The sequence below is a fragment of the Phalaenopsis equestris genome, unplaced genomic scaffold, assembly GCF_001263595.1.
Source record: "Phalaenopsis equestris unplaced genomic scaffold, ASM126359v1 Scaffold234514, whole genome shotgun sequence".
In the NCBI taxonomy this organism is placed as follows: Eukaryota; Viridiplantae; Streptophyta; class Magnoliopsida; order Asparagales; family Orchidaceae; genus Phalaenopsis; species Phalaenopsis equestris.
In genome coordinates this window covers 9,583-23,110 of record NW_018252425.1, presented here as the reverse complement: position 1 = coordinate 23,110, position 13,528 = coordinate 9,583, and the positions used below count along the sequence as shown (strand labels likewise).

General features: G+C 32.6%; 1 protein-coding gene across 1 annotated transcript; it reads left to right on the top strand.

Moving 5' to 3' along the window:
* The first annotated feature begins 7,663 nt into the window (after positions 1–7,663).
* On the top strand, positions 7,664–9,118 carry LOC110038954 (NAC transcription factor 29-like). Its single transcript, XM_020743887.1, has 3 exons — positions 7,664–7,801; positions 7,886–8,209; positions 8,305–9,118. Exons 1-3 carry the CDS (start codon positions 7,664–7,666, stop codon positions 8,779–8,781), a joined length of 939 nt encoding a protein of 312 aa, XP_020599546.1. The 3' UTR covers positions 8,782–9,118.
* The last annotated feature ends 4,410 nt before the right edge of the window (positions 9,119–13,528 follow it).

Below are 13,528 nucleotides of genomic sequence, written 5' to 3'. Positions count from 1 at the left end.
ATAATCATGAAAAATTGTTTTTTGAGTTCCTTGTGATCAGGGGCATTTAATAAATATAAAATCTATTTTTGTTAAAATATGTCATTTTCAAAGTTTATTTAAATTAAAAATAATTAAAATAATCAAAATTTTTAAAAAATAAAAAGAATGGTTCAAAATGAGTACAAGCTTTCCCTGATCACTTAGAATTCATTAGGATATTTTTTCTAATTTCTCTAAATTAAAAATAAATTTTAAAAGCTTAAAAATGAATTTTCCTTATTTTCTCATTAAAATAATAATAATAAATTAATTAAAAATCATAAAAATACAAAATTTGATTCTATGAGTTTTCTGAACTCAAAGAAGTCTAATAAAAATATAGAATAATTTTGATAATCAAAACATTATTTTTCGCTTAATTAAATCATTGAAATTGATTTAAAATTAAATAATAATAATAATAATAATTTAATTCAATAAATCATGAAATTTTACTTAAGTGCTTCTCTGACCTAGGGGAATCTCTAATAAATTTTCTCATAAATAAAAATTTTGTTTTGGGTATTTAAATAAATCAATTTTGAAAACCATATTTCCTGAATTTAAATAATCATTGAAATTAAATTAAATTACAGAAAAAACACATTATTCTTTTGTAATGTTTCAATTTAACCCATGAATATACCACTCTGAATGCTCAAGTCATTTGCCAACATCAACAAAATCATAATTCTCCTAATCTTCATGACTTGGAAGTCAACTAAGATCAAATGATTCTTATGTGATGGGCTTAAGATAGAAAATATGATAATTTACTTATCTTGAGCCTAAGATTGATGATGATGTGATATTTCAATAAGAATACATATCACTTAAATCAAAATTTTGATAATCACCATTCCACCTATCACGATTATTAAAGGCTTAGTAGTGACATAGGCTCAATGTCTACTCTCAATTGATCGGATTTAGAAGATAACATGATTAGTATCTTTAAACACTACAAGCCTGACCTTAATTGTGGACACCATAATCTTAAATGACTTAAACTTGCCTTAGGGGCACCAACTCACATAACCTTTAAATGAAACATCAATTGATTAACAGGGTATCTTATTCTCGGGATAATTAAATTGTCAAGTTTCACTGAGCGACAAGGTAGTCACACTTAAACCTCGAATGATTAATGAAATAGTATGATAAGTTCAAAATGAACTCGAAATATTTCAAGAGATCATTAAAATGGTCTAGGGTCATGCCTCGAGCATTTTGAAATATATTGGACATTCTGAAGAGCAAATTGGACTTGTCATAGTTTTGTTCTAAAACCATCCACTAGGATCCCATCCACTAAGAGATTTTTGTTCTAAAACCATCCACTAAGAGCTTCTGAGATTCAATAAAGTCATAACTTAGGGTTTGGCTATTAAACCTTTTTAAATTCCCATAATTTAAATTTCCTGTAAAATTATATACATGTCTTGCAAGTACTAACCTTTCAGGTGGAGGAACAAGAAGAATCGACATGCACGCTTTTAAATTATTGCATTTACCTTTTTGTATTTCTTGCCTCGAGCTTGCATGTTAAACAATGAAGTCATCCTGCATGAAAACCAAAACTCTTAGGATAACCGCACAACCAAAATCAAAACTAAAAATCAATCAAGATAAAATTTACTGCCACAATATTCAAAATATAAGACAACTTAAAATTTAATCACAAACATCACAAAATAAAAATTACAACTAAATTAAAACATCTATATTAGATGATCAGGAATCCCTCGGAAGAGGTAACCTACGGTTGCTAACAAGATTTCCCATGGTCTAAATGAAAGTATGGAATTCATTAAGTTGAGTTTAGTAAATTCATTTGGACTAAGTGAATCTGAAAGAAAATAGTGGTACCGGAACAAGGGAACCATTGGATCCTAACCAGTGTCGCTCTAATCAACTTTAATATGTCCCATAATATTCATATAACCATGAATCTTAGGGACATCTGATTTGACATCATAACTTGGTACATTAGAAAATCTAAACTTGCCACAACGAGGAGCTTGGAGCTAGCATTGAGGGCAACACGTCCATCTTCAGCAGCAGAAGATGTCTACATCAGCTAAACCACTGTTTCTTTAGAATTAAATAACCAGGCCATAGGACTTTGAGGTGGTTTGCTTATGCAACATAAATTCTCAAATTTTCTTTAGGTTTTTGTACAGTTATGCTACATAATATAAGCCATAACTCGTTTTAGGATTCCGAGGTTGTCATTCATCACAACCTAAGTCCTAACATCTTCTAGACTATTTGTGTGATTGTTTCACATGAATGTAAGCCATAATTAATAAAATTTACTGGATGAAACATTTAAACATTTATCCTCAAAATTGAAGCCAAACTATAAGGTAGCTTGAAAAGTCACCGAGGTTTGCCTCTAGGACTTTGACATCCTCTAGTTCTTCCTCCCTCAGATTCTACAATAAATATTCTAAATTTGAGACATTCCACTTTCACACCTTTTTGTCTGATCTCGTTGAAAAGTCCTATCATTTTGACCTCTTTAAAGAATTTTCTTATGTGACTTTGGTTATCTAATATGTAATTAAGTATATGGGTTTGCCCTTATAGGAATTTTTTTCCGAACCCAGCTTAATATAAACCCTATTTAATTCTTTGTATTAAATAGGGGAACTTTTCGGCTTATGAATAAAATGGTTTTCGCAGACCAAATAGATGTCATATATTTCTTAGTTTATTTGATCGAGCCTCACCCTCAAGTCTTGTGTTTATCTTTCAAGATAGATATATGGCTTGAAGTGTAGTGCTCTTTCATTTGAACTATAAAAATATGAGATCAGTTTGATTTGATTTGTCTTCATATATATATATATAATTAAATGCCTTTCCGAAGCGGGAGATGAGATTTCGATTCCGGCAGCCTACAGCTTCCAACGGGCAACTCCTCAACCAAAATTATGCCGATCAACCTCTTGGATGAAATACTCTCCCATGAAATCAAATGTGATTCTCTCCATGTTGTAGAAATCATAGCCCTTTCGGAACATATGTTTCTCAATACATTTTAACATTTTATTTGGTCAAATCAAAAAGTAAATGAAGATCTGGGTTAAAATCATCACAAATTATTGACATTTAAAACCCTATAAAACAAAATCAATTCTTCACAAAACCATATCTTGAAGTTGAGAGAAGGATAAACAAGACTACTCAGAATTCATGAGAGTGATACGACAAAGCACATATTTCATTAATAAAAATAAGTTTATAAATTAAAATAAATAAAAGCACAACTTATCTCACAATCCTTCCTAAGCAAATCCTTAGAAGTTCTCTTCAAACTTTTCTCTCTTTAAAAGCACTCTCAATTCTCTCTCAAAAGTGTAATGAAGAAGAAATCTCTCACTTTCCTTCTCCTCTTACAATTTTTGAAGAAATTCTGTAAGACCTTGACATCTTGTCATTCTCTCTCTCTCTCTTTTCTTCTTCTCACTCTCACGCCACTCACACACACGCACCACCAACTCACGCCCCAAAACTTCTCCTCTAGCCCTAGACTTCCCTCTCTTTTATAAAAGGCTACCTCCCTCCAAAAAGAATTCAAATTTCCCTCCAAAATTCTAACCAAAAGTCAACTCTTTTAAATTCAAAAGACAGGTCTATTAATCCAAGAGACATATCCCTTCATAAAAGAACCTTCCAAAGTGTCTAGATGCATTAAATCACTCCAAGGGGTGTTTAGAACAAGTGTCCTTTTGAAAATTCACCAAAAATTTATCCCGAATCGCCTTAATCCGTAAAAATTCATCTCCGGTGCATCATGCGCTATTTCTCTAGATTTTTGCACATCATGCGTTGGTTTGACGCATCATGCGCCACTCTGCGGTAGCTCCACTATTTTGCTATGTTTGGCTCCTTTTTGGCTCTGTTTCGCCCCGTTTTAGTTGTGTTTGCTCCTAACAGATATACCTACAAAATAAGCATGAGAACAACCTTTATTTAAAGTATAATTTCATTCAAAAATATATGAGAAATGTAAAGTAGATTAAGAATAGAAAGACATATCGAAATGTGTCAAGTCAGAATTTTCTTTCTTACTCGTTTTTACTCCAAATTGCACCATTTTTGCTTCATTTTCTCAAAATGTTCATTTTTTTTCCTAAGACTAAAAATATACAAAATACATTTCTTTAAAATGTAATATCATTAAAAATCATTAAAAATAAGCTTAAAATATATAAGAAAAAGTAGGTAATTCTTAGGCATGTCAAAGACTGTTATAATGGTTGTGCATTGTAGTTGCTTTTATATGGAAGCTTTATTGTTATTAGAAGTTATCAAAAACCATGTTTAGAGATGTACTGTAGTAATATTTACTGTATTTACTGGTTTCTGAAGAATTATTTGTGGTATTGTCAGAATTTTGTGATGGTGTCATGCAGCTATTATACATTAGATCTTGTACGAAATCAAGCTTTTCCTATGATCTATTTTGTCACTTGTGATGATTATTACGAAGTTTCTCTTATATGCTTCAAAATTTTGTTGGCATTATTACCATAAATCAGCTACTTAAAAGAAGGAATTTTCATGATACACAATGATATGTGGCTAAAGTTTTGGTTGATAATAATTATTGACATGTATGTCATTATTTTGATGTACAATGTTAGACACAGATGAAAATAAATGTTTTGATGCGCAATTCCTTCAATTTTAAGAATCCCATGAATCATTTCAAAAGAAATTTTCAACTTTTATTCCTTCAAATTTTTCTTTATTTTATTACATGATTATTTTAACAAAAATGTGCTTATGCAATTTGACAAGCTCTAAGGGGACCAAATATCGACAAGTCTTTTGTGATTGCAACCTGTTGTGTGTTGTATTCACATCACAGAAAGGTGATACTGTTGGGAAAAAGTTTTATAGATGTCCCAAAAATTTAACAAATAGAGACTGAAGATTTTTTCAGTGGGTTAATGAACTAGGCATGCAATATAGGAGTGAGAAGATGAGAGGATAAATGTATTTGATGATATCATGAAGAATGATCTGTAGGACTTGAAATTTCTTGTGAATGTTTTGCTTTTGTTTGATTTGTCTTCATAATATTACTTTTATTGTTCATAGCATTGTATCTGCTTTGATGATGTTTATGTCAAAGAATTAAAGTTTCTTGTGAAGTCATTTTTTTTGTTTGAGTTTATAACTGTACTGCATTCAGTTTTCAAATCATAATGTTTTAACTTATCTTTTTTGTTGAGATGATGTAAATTCTAAATTTTAGACTTTAACTAAGCAACCCAGCAGCTGAGACTGTTTCATCTATCACCATCTTTTTTGATTATGTTGTTGTTAGAAGGCATAATTTGATGTTTTCTTATGGTTCGGTTAATGTATATCACTATTTTCTCTATGGTGTTGTGAGTGAAAATAACTTAATAAATTATCACTGGATTTATTTCATAGAAAGCCTTCAGAACTGTGCTTTTTAAACAATTTAAAATGAATTGTTTTTTTATACTTAGGGGTATTATGGTCATTATGTCAACAGTCAACACTTTTAGAATTGTATTTTTCAATCAAACCAATTGTTTTTGAAATACCAGTTTTTGAACAACAGATTTTCAACATCAGGTTTTGAAACTAGCTTTTCTAAAGCCACAGCCGAACCAAACACACCTTAATCTTTGTGTTACCTAATCCAATATTTATTGGTTTTTAATATCACGTGCTTAATATGTAAGATTGAAGGCTAGTGATCAAAGAAGGAATAAGACAACAATTTTATTTTTTAAGAGATTCACTCTGTTATAATAATAATAATAATAATAATAATAATAATAATTGAAAAATAATGGCCATTGTAATTAAATTTTATGTGCTTTATTCTCCGTCAACCCATCGTGACTTTGTTATGTAGGTTTAAAATTAATGGAGTACTCTAAAAATTATTTTTTAACATACTTAAATGAACAAAGAACAAATAGGCTTGTACTGAGAGAGGTTTGTGTGTTATTAGATGAGCCTTGGATACTTTAAATAGGTTAGTTTAAATAATTTATAAATGTTCAAAAAATTAGATAGCTCATAGAAGCTATAGGGTCATGGTAATCATTTAACAAGTACAAAGTTCATTATTTAATATGCTAGTGAAACTTTAGATTTATAAGATGACTTATATGGAGATGTAGGAGAAGCATATTCAGGTGGTTCACCAAAATTTTACTGAGGATGGTGTGGATTGAGAGGATGCCCCCACATCTGGTCTCTATTGTGATTATGATGTTGTTCAGCTGATGTAGTATAAAGATTATGATTTAATTTGTAAATTTATGAAACGAACGGAAGGGCTTAAAATTTTTAAAACTGCTATTTAAAAATTATTTAAGACATATGAAAATCAATATTTGAATCAATAAGAGGTATTTCTAAATATCTAAAAAGCTGTTTGGTTTATTGAAAATAAAATGCAATGTAAAAGTTTTACAGAGTACTATGATTATAATGTATTTATTTTTGAGTTATTTGGTTTACTAAAAGGTACATATGAAACTTTATATTTTATTTTGTTTGATCTAAAGTAGATTTAAAATAATATATTTTAAAATATATTTTTGTACGGTGATGCAACGACAGTGGCGCCTGACGAGTGCCCTGTCAGGTAGCAGAGGACAAGTAGTCGCTCGCGGCAGTTGGAGAATAGTGGGAGGCCATTAACGACGACGGGGCTGCTGCTTGCCAATAGAAATTTATCCAAACAATGTAATTCAAATCAGTCAAATATGCTGAATTCTAAATTTGATCAAATCTGTTGAATTACGGCGCAAACTTCAAATTCATTCATACTTTACATTATATTTATAATTCTTCTTTTTAAATATTTAATTTTCTTAAAGTCTTGCAAAAAAAAAAAAAACAGTACAAATCATTCAACCAAATATCCCCTGAGACTGTTTAAGAAGACACGAAAAGTACTCGGAGCTTATTACAAAGCAATTGCTTTAGATTATTAAGTGCCAGTCAATAAATATTGCCTTTCGTTTCCAATAAAATATCTTTTTCTTCATTCAGTTAATATTTCAAACATAATTATGCATTACAAACACTCGATCCAATTATTTTCCTTAAAGCACAGTCAGGCTGTTTCATCTTTCAAATGAGCAGAAGGATTGCGAAAACCAAAGTTTGGCAACCCACGGCGGCACAGAATCAGTCCTGAGCCACAAAAAAATAAAAACTTGCGAGCAAAATAGCCGAGCTTAAGTCAACGCCAAAAAAAACAATGCATTACCCATCCAGCTGTCACATAGAATTTTTCTTACTCGTTCATTAGAGTCGGGCCGCCCAATCGCAAGAGCGTGCAATTGTCCATTTGTGTGAGGCCAGCAATGCATCAATTGTTCGACCCCAAAGACTCAACCAAAAGGATAAAGTGCGTGAGCATCATGCTTCATTTCCTCCAACAGTCCAATAAATCAGACAAGAAATAGCCAGTATGCTTTAGAGAATAAAAATATTATCTACAGAATGTTTTGTCGACTCATTTCATAAAGTTTTCTTTAAAAAGCAAAAAAGAAACAGCCTTTCACCTCTACCCATGCAATCTTCGCTCTAACAATCCTTTCAGGTTGTTCAGACCGAAATCAGAGCGATAATGGAAGGTAGCTGGTCAACAGGTTCTCACTTCCCTCCTGGGTTCCGCTTCCATCCTACAGACCAGGAACTAATCACGCATTACCTGAAGAAGAAGGTGTCTTCTTCCTTACCACCCGCATGGGCCATCATGGCCGATGTTGATCTTTACAAGTTCAATGCTTGGGAGCTTCCAGGTTAGTGATATCTCTCCTTAGCGCTCATTTCTTTTGTGGTGGTTTAGGATGATCATAACAATTGCTGCTTTGTTTCAGAGAAAGCATTATTTGGAGAAAAAGAGTGGTTTTTCTTCAGCCCGAGAGATCGCAAGTACCCGAACGGCGTCAGGCCCAATCGGGCTGCTGGGTCGGGTTACTGGAAGGCAACTGGCATCGACAAGCCCATCTTGGCTGCTGACGGCCTCCAGTGCATTGGTGTCAAAAAGGCTTTGATTTTCTACCTCGGACGCCCGCCTAAGGGTACCAAAACAGAGTGGGCCATGCACGAGTACCGCCTGCTAGACTCCGCCCTGCCTGGTCAAGCTATGAAGACGAAGCATTCTATGAGAGTACGAACTTCTTGCTTTTTTAATTCAAAGAAATTTTCAAAAACAGAAGTAAACAATATTCTCCAGAATGTAAATTTGTTGCTTTTCTATTTCAGCTGGATGATTGGGTTCTGTGCCGGATTGAAAAGAAGGGTGGCGGCCGGCAAGCTGAAAAAGATGAAGCGCAGGTATCCCTAAAATTACCACAGCCTGCCAATGCGAATGCCGAACAAGAAAATCAGCAACAGTTAAAAATTGAAAAAAGCCGCATCTTTGAGTGGAGCGACGCACAGCATCTTGACTTTCTTAGTACACCCGAGAATGAAGCGATAAGCAAAGGGGGAGAATCTGATTCGCGTTCTGATAGCAGATGTTCTGAGCTTGAAGAGTGCTTTGAGGTGCTGCAGCAGCCACCGCTGTTGCAGTTCTCAGCTTACGGCTCCATGAAGAGGAGGTCGTCGTTCAGCTCGGACATTGATGAGCTGATGCAACAGCCGCCTTGCAAAAGACAGCAGTGTTCAAGTGATGAGCAATATTTTTTGAACGAAGACGTCTTTTTTCTTGATCAGAGCTTAACGGAGTTCTTAAGATGATAACTCGCACGGCTCGCAGCCTTTTTTTATTATTTTAAACAGTCATTTTTTAACGGGAAATTTGAATCTTGAGGTGGAGGCAAATAAGGGTTCGATTGATGCCTGTTGGCTAATTTTATCTTTTTTCTAAGAAATAAGATTTGAATACGTAGCTTTGACTAATTTCTATACTCTTTCCTGCTTAGATATGATAATTCATCTAAAAGTATATGCATTTTGCTTTGCTAAGCAAAAGTGTATATTTACAAAAAAGGCTCACAACGACGCTATCAACAATACCGGAAAATAGCTTCTTAGGCTTTACAAACGTGAGCTAAATGCGATGTTTAATCGGAACAATTCTGTAATAAAATATGGATATTTCACTATGAAAAGAAAGATATTTGAGACCTAAAGAGAATATTTTAAGGGAAAACAGATACATTTGTTGACTTGAAGAACATAGCATGGTATTTTTGGAAAAGAATTGTAAGAAATGAATGTTGAACTGATCCTATGAGCATAATGTTGTATCATTAGAGCAATGGAGAATTATGCCTCTACGATAAAATCATGCTCATGTTCCTATAAATTATCAATGATTTTCGTATTACGTGAGGGAAATTTGAGCTTATTTAAGTCTTGTAACTCTTGTTTAATAACAATAAAAAAATTCATAAAGCTTTTGTTAGAATATATAGTAAACAAAGTAAGTTAATATAAGTTTACTAAACACATGTTTTTGGATATAAAAGTGAAAAAACTATCAAAAAGAGCTAATTCAAAAAAAATTTAAAAAAATTAATTAGGAGTAATAAAAAGCTCGAAACCATGTCGACAAAGATAGCATCATTTTGAAAGAATAAAACAAGTGAGACCAAAATTAAACCAAGCATGATGTATGCGTAAAACTAGGAATCAAAGTTATCTTAAAATTAAAAATGAATAGTGGAAATGTGGTTGAGCATGAAAATATTTACAAAAATATGTGGCATTATTTTAGAGTTTGAAAATATTGAAAAAAATTGGCAGGAATGTTTTTAAATTTTTTATTATGAAAAAAATAAATTCATTATGGAATTATCATGAATATTTAATGCTATTTAAACTAGCAATCATGTCCAACTTCAACAAGGCGAGGATCACCAAAAGAGCTTAAAAGTGAATTTTATTTTCAAAGCCTGAATTTCACAAAACTTCATTTACAAGGCGTTGAAATAATCAGAAGTCCACCACCTTACTCATAAAGGTCGGCCAAGCATAGAAAATTACGATGCAAGCAATGTATGGCTAGGCCAAGCATGGAATGATTATGTGGAAGCTTGCCACCAATAGACAAGGAGACTCAACCAGTTGCTAGGAAAGTAATGCCTGGTGGATGAAAAAAAGTGGGTGATCGCACACTATATAGATAAGGACCTGTTAAAAATAGAGAATATTTGTATTAGAATGGAGATAGAATAGGGTATGCTTCGTGTCTCTATTTGTTCTTGTAGAGCGAGAAAAAAGGACTGTCACCTCCTGGGTGGCCTCTCTTATTTGTAGGTTTGGGTCGGCTCCGTCTTGGGGTGATTACTTAAGCGGCTACACAGAAAGAAAAAAAAAAAAAGAATAATAACCATTCACAGATTTAATGTGAAACTAGGAATGCTTCTAGGTGGTGAGAAACCATTGATGATTCAGGATCCAACATCCTTTTAGGTCGTGAATATTTTTCATTTAAAATGGCCTTAACCATAAATAGCGGGGCGTATATTTCACACAAAAACATAATAGTATTATTCTAATATTTATTTTCTCACTCCGTATAGTCATTTGTGTAACAACCGCTGGTTGTATCCGAGCCAAATCAATAAACAAACTAGTCACCTTAGAGGGCGAGGGACTTTCTTTTCTTGCTTTAGAAGGATAAGGAGAGAAAACAGGCCCATACTTACATACTTAAGTGGTGTGAGGTCACAGACAATTAATGTCCAATTGTAGTTGGTCATGTTCAATTGAGCGCTATCAAAACCTCAATTGAGCTTACTTGGGCTATTTAGCCAATTTGAATCAAATCTATCTTAAATATATTTTTTAATAAAGATTGTTAAAAAAAAATAAACATAAAGGAACATATAATAATAATAATATAAGAAAACATTAAAAAACAATTAGGTGGTCGCGCCTTAAGGTGGCATAACCATGCAACTCTAACCGAGCCAACAACATAATTACACCACTAGGAGGCATGGTTACAGTGTCATTATTCATATCCCTCCTGCTCAATTTTGATGCACTTACTACTCCCGCCCTTGGCCGCTATCATGTCTACTTCTTATATGAGTCCCCTCCTCGCTTCTAAATAAAAATAATTCTCACTTCTCCTCCTTCCCATTGTTGTTTCTTTGTTCCAGTGCTCTAAGTCAGTCCTCTCCTTCCTTTCCTTGGTGTTCTTCGACTTCCCATGGTATGTCTTCTCCTCCACTTCTTCTTCTCCACTTCTTCTCCTCCACTTCTTTCACATCTAACTTTTTTTTTTACTTCTCCTACTTCTTCTACTTCTATTTTTTTCTACTTATTCTCTCGTTTCTACTTCTTCTTTTTCTATTTCATCTCTTACTTCTTCTTCTACTTCCTCTCCTACTTCTTCTACTTTGACAATCTTCTTTTTCTCTCCTTCTCCCTTTAAGCATTTCTTTACGTGACTTGTCTATATGGAACTCATGAGAAAAATTTTATGTAATAATCATTTTCAAATGATTTTTTGCTATGTCGACTTAAATTCGCTTAATATATTTTAATCATACAAATGTTTTTCATGTTAAGTGAAATGTTTAGAGTGCATGTTTAATTAACTTCATGTATTCTCAATGTTTTTTTTCCTTCATGTCATGTGTAGCTTGTTTCAGGTGTAGGATTTACACATGTGATTTGTTCCATGTGTAGGGTCTCCACTATTAGTTTATTTTAGTGATCTCAAGGCATTTTTGATTCAGGTACAGGTTACAAGCCCGGGTGTGAAAAGTAGAGGGTTGAGTTAGGTAGTCGGCGACTAGTGTAAAACTTATCAAAAAAATCAAGACATGAATCCTTTTGATCATTATGCAGGTGCTAGGATGTCCCCTATAAGCGACGCGTTGTATGACCTGAATACAGTGAAAGTGTGCAAGGTTCGCTACACCGGTGCCCGATCTAGTGTCAAATAAGCAAGGGTTCCCACATTACAGACGGGTGCGAGTAAAGAAGTTAGTCAATGAAACTAACTAAACTAATATTAGGATGGGATCTTGGAATTCAGGTACTCTCAATGGTAATATAATGAATTTAGTTGATGTTATGATTCATAGAAAGATTAACATCTTATGTATTCAAGAAACTAAATGGATTAGGGAAAAGGCTAAGGAGATTGATAAATTAAGTTTTAAACTTTTGTATTCTGGTAAGAGTCACACTAGAAATGGTGTAGGTGAAACTATATAAATAAGTTTGAAACATAATGTTGTAAAAATTAATCGAGTTGGAGATAGAATTATGGCCCTTAAAATTATTATTCAGATTAAGACTTTTAATGTTATAAGTGTTTATGCTCTTCAAGTAGGTTAAGATATAGAGTCTAAGGATAAATTTGAGAATGATTTAGAAAAATTAACACAAATGATACCTCTTGAAGAAAGAATTTTCATTGGAGAAGGATTAAATGGACATGCGATCCCTAGATACTACTAATATGCAAAGTACAACAATAATTCAAATTATATTTCACTTATATTTCCTTACTTTACAACAAAACCAAAAACTTGATCCTAAAGAAAAATAAGAATTTAACTTTTAATTTATATATATTGGGATACTATGCAAGTATACGTATCGTTATCAAGTAAGATAAGACTTTTTGATTAAAACCTGAATATCGAACCCACATAGAATTTATACAATATGCACTTTTAGAAAACTTTCTATTTTTAAAAAGTCAATTACTTAAACTGAATATATTTTGCAGTAATAAAAATACAAATATTTTTGGTATTTTTGATATTTTGTTATTTATATATCTTACACATAAACTTTACCTTTTGCTATATTTAAGCTATTAGATGAAAAACACTTAATAAGAAAATATCTTTTCTTCTTATCATGAATCAGTAATAATTATAGAAATTCTCTTGTGGAAGTGTGCAAATTGTGTTGTGCCAAATAGGAGCAATAATATTTTTTACCCTTACTAGAGTTGCTATAAAGAACATTTGCTAATTTAAAGTTTGAATTGTTCTGAAGATTGGCTAGGCAAGGAAGATACTAGCTCCACTCTAGAATTCCCTTGATTCCCTCCACCTAGGGGCTAACATCTCGTATCATAAACCGGGGCTTTAACCTATCGCTTTAAATTCCTCTAACTCTACACCCTTCAATGAATATTTCCCTGTTTATTTGCACACAATCATATGAACTATATTCTCATTCATACAACCTCATGTGATTCTTTCCAATTGTTGACTGAGACAATTCCAGCCCAGTTCTTACATGTTCTCACAACAAATCTTAACATCTGGATTGTCCAAATTAAGAAGTAAATGAAGTGCATGGATTTAAATCATCACAACTTGTTCCAACATTAACGATCAATACTCTTAACAATTTCCATTTAAAACTTAATTACTTATCCTTTTAAGAAGAAGGATAAAGAAAAGAAGAAAAGGATAAAGAAAACTACTCAGAATCCATAGAGAAAATAAAACCACACTTTATTTTAAATGTAGAAATCATTGTCAAACCAACAAGTCTCAAT

Bases quoted from the DNA above. Each gene is read 5' to 3' on its own strand.
- LOC110038954 (XM_020743887.1), top strand. From the start codon at position 7,664: ATGGAAGGTAGCTGGTCAACAGGTTCTCACTTCCCTCCTGGGTTCCGC. The intron at 7,802-7,885 runs GTTGATCTTTAC...GTGGTGGTTTAG, and splicing joins CATGGGCCATCATGGCCGAT to GATGATCATAACAATTGCTG. The intron at 8,210-8,304 runs GTACGAACTTCT...TTTCTATTTCAG, and splicing joins AGACGAAGCATTCTATGAGA to CTGGATGATTGGGTTCTGTG.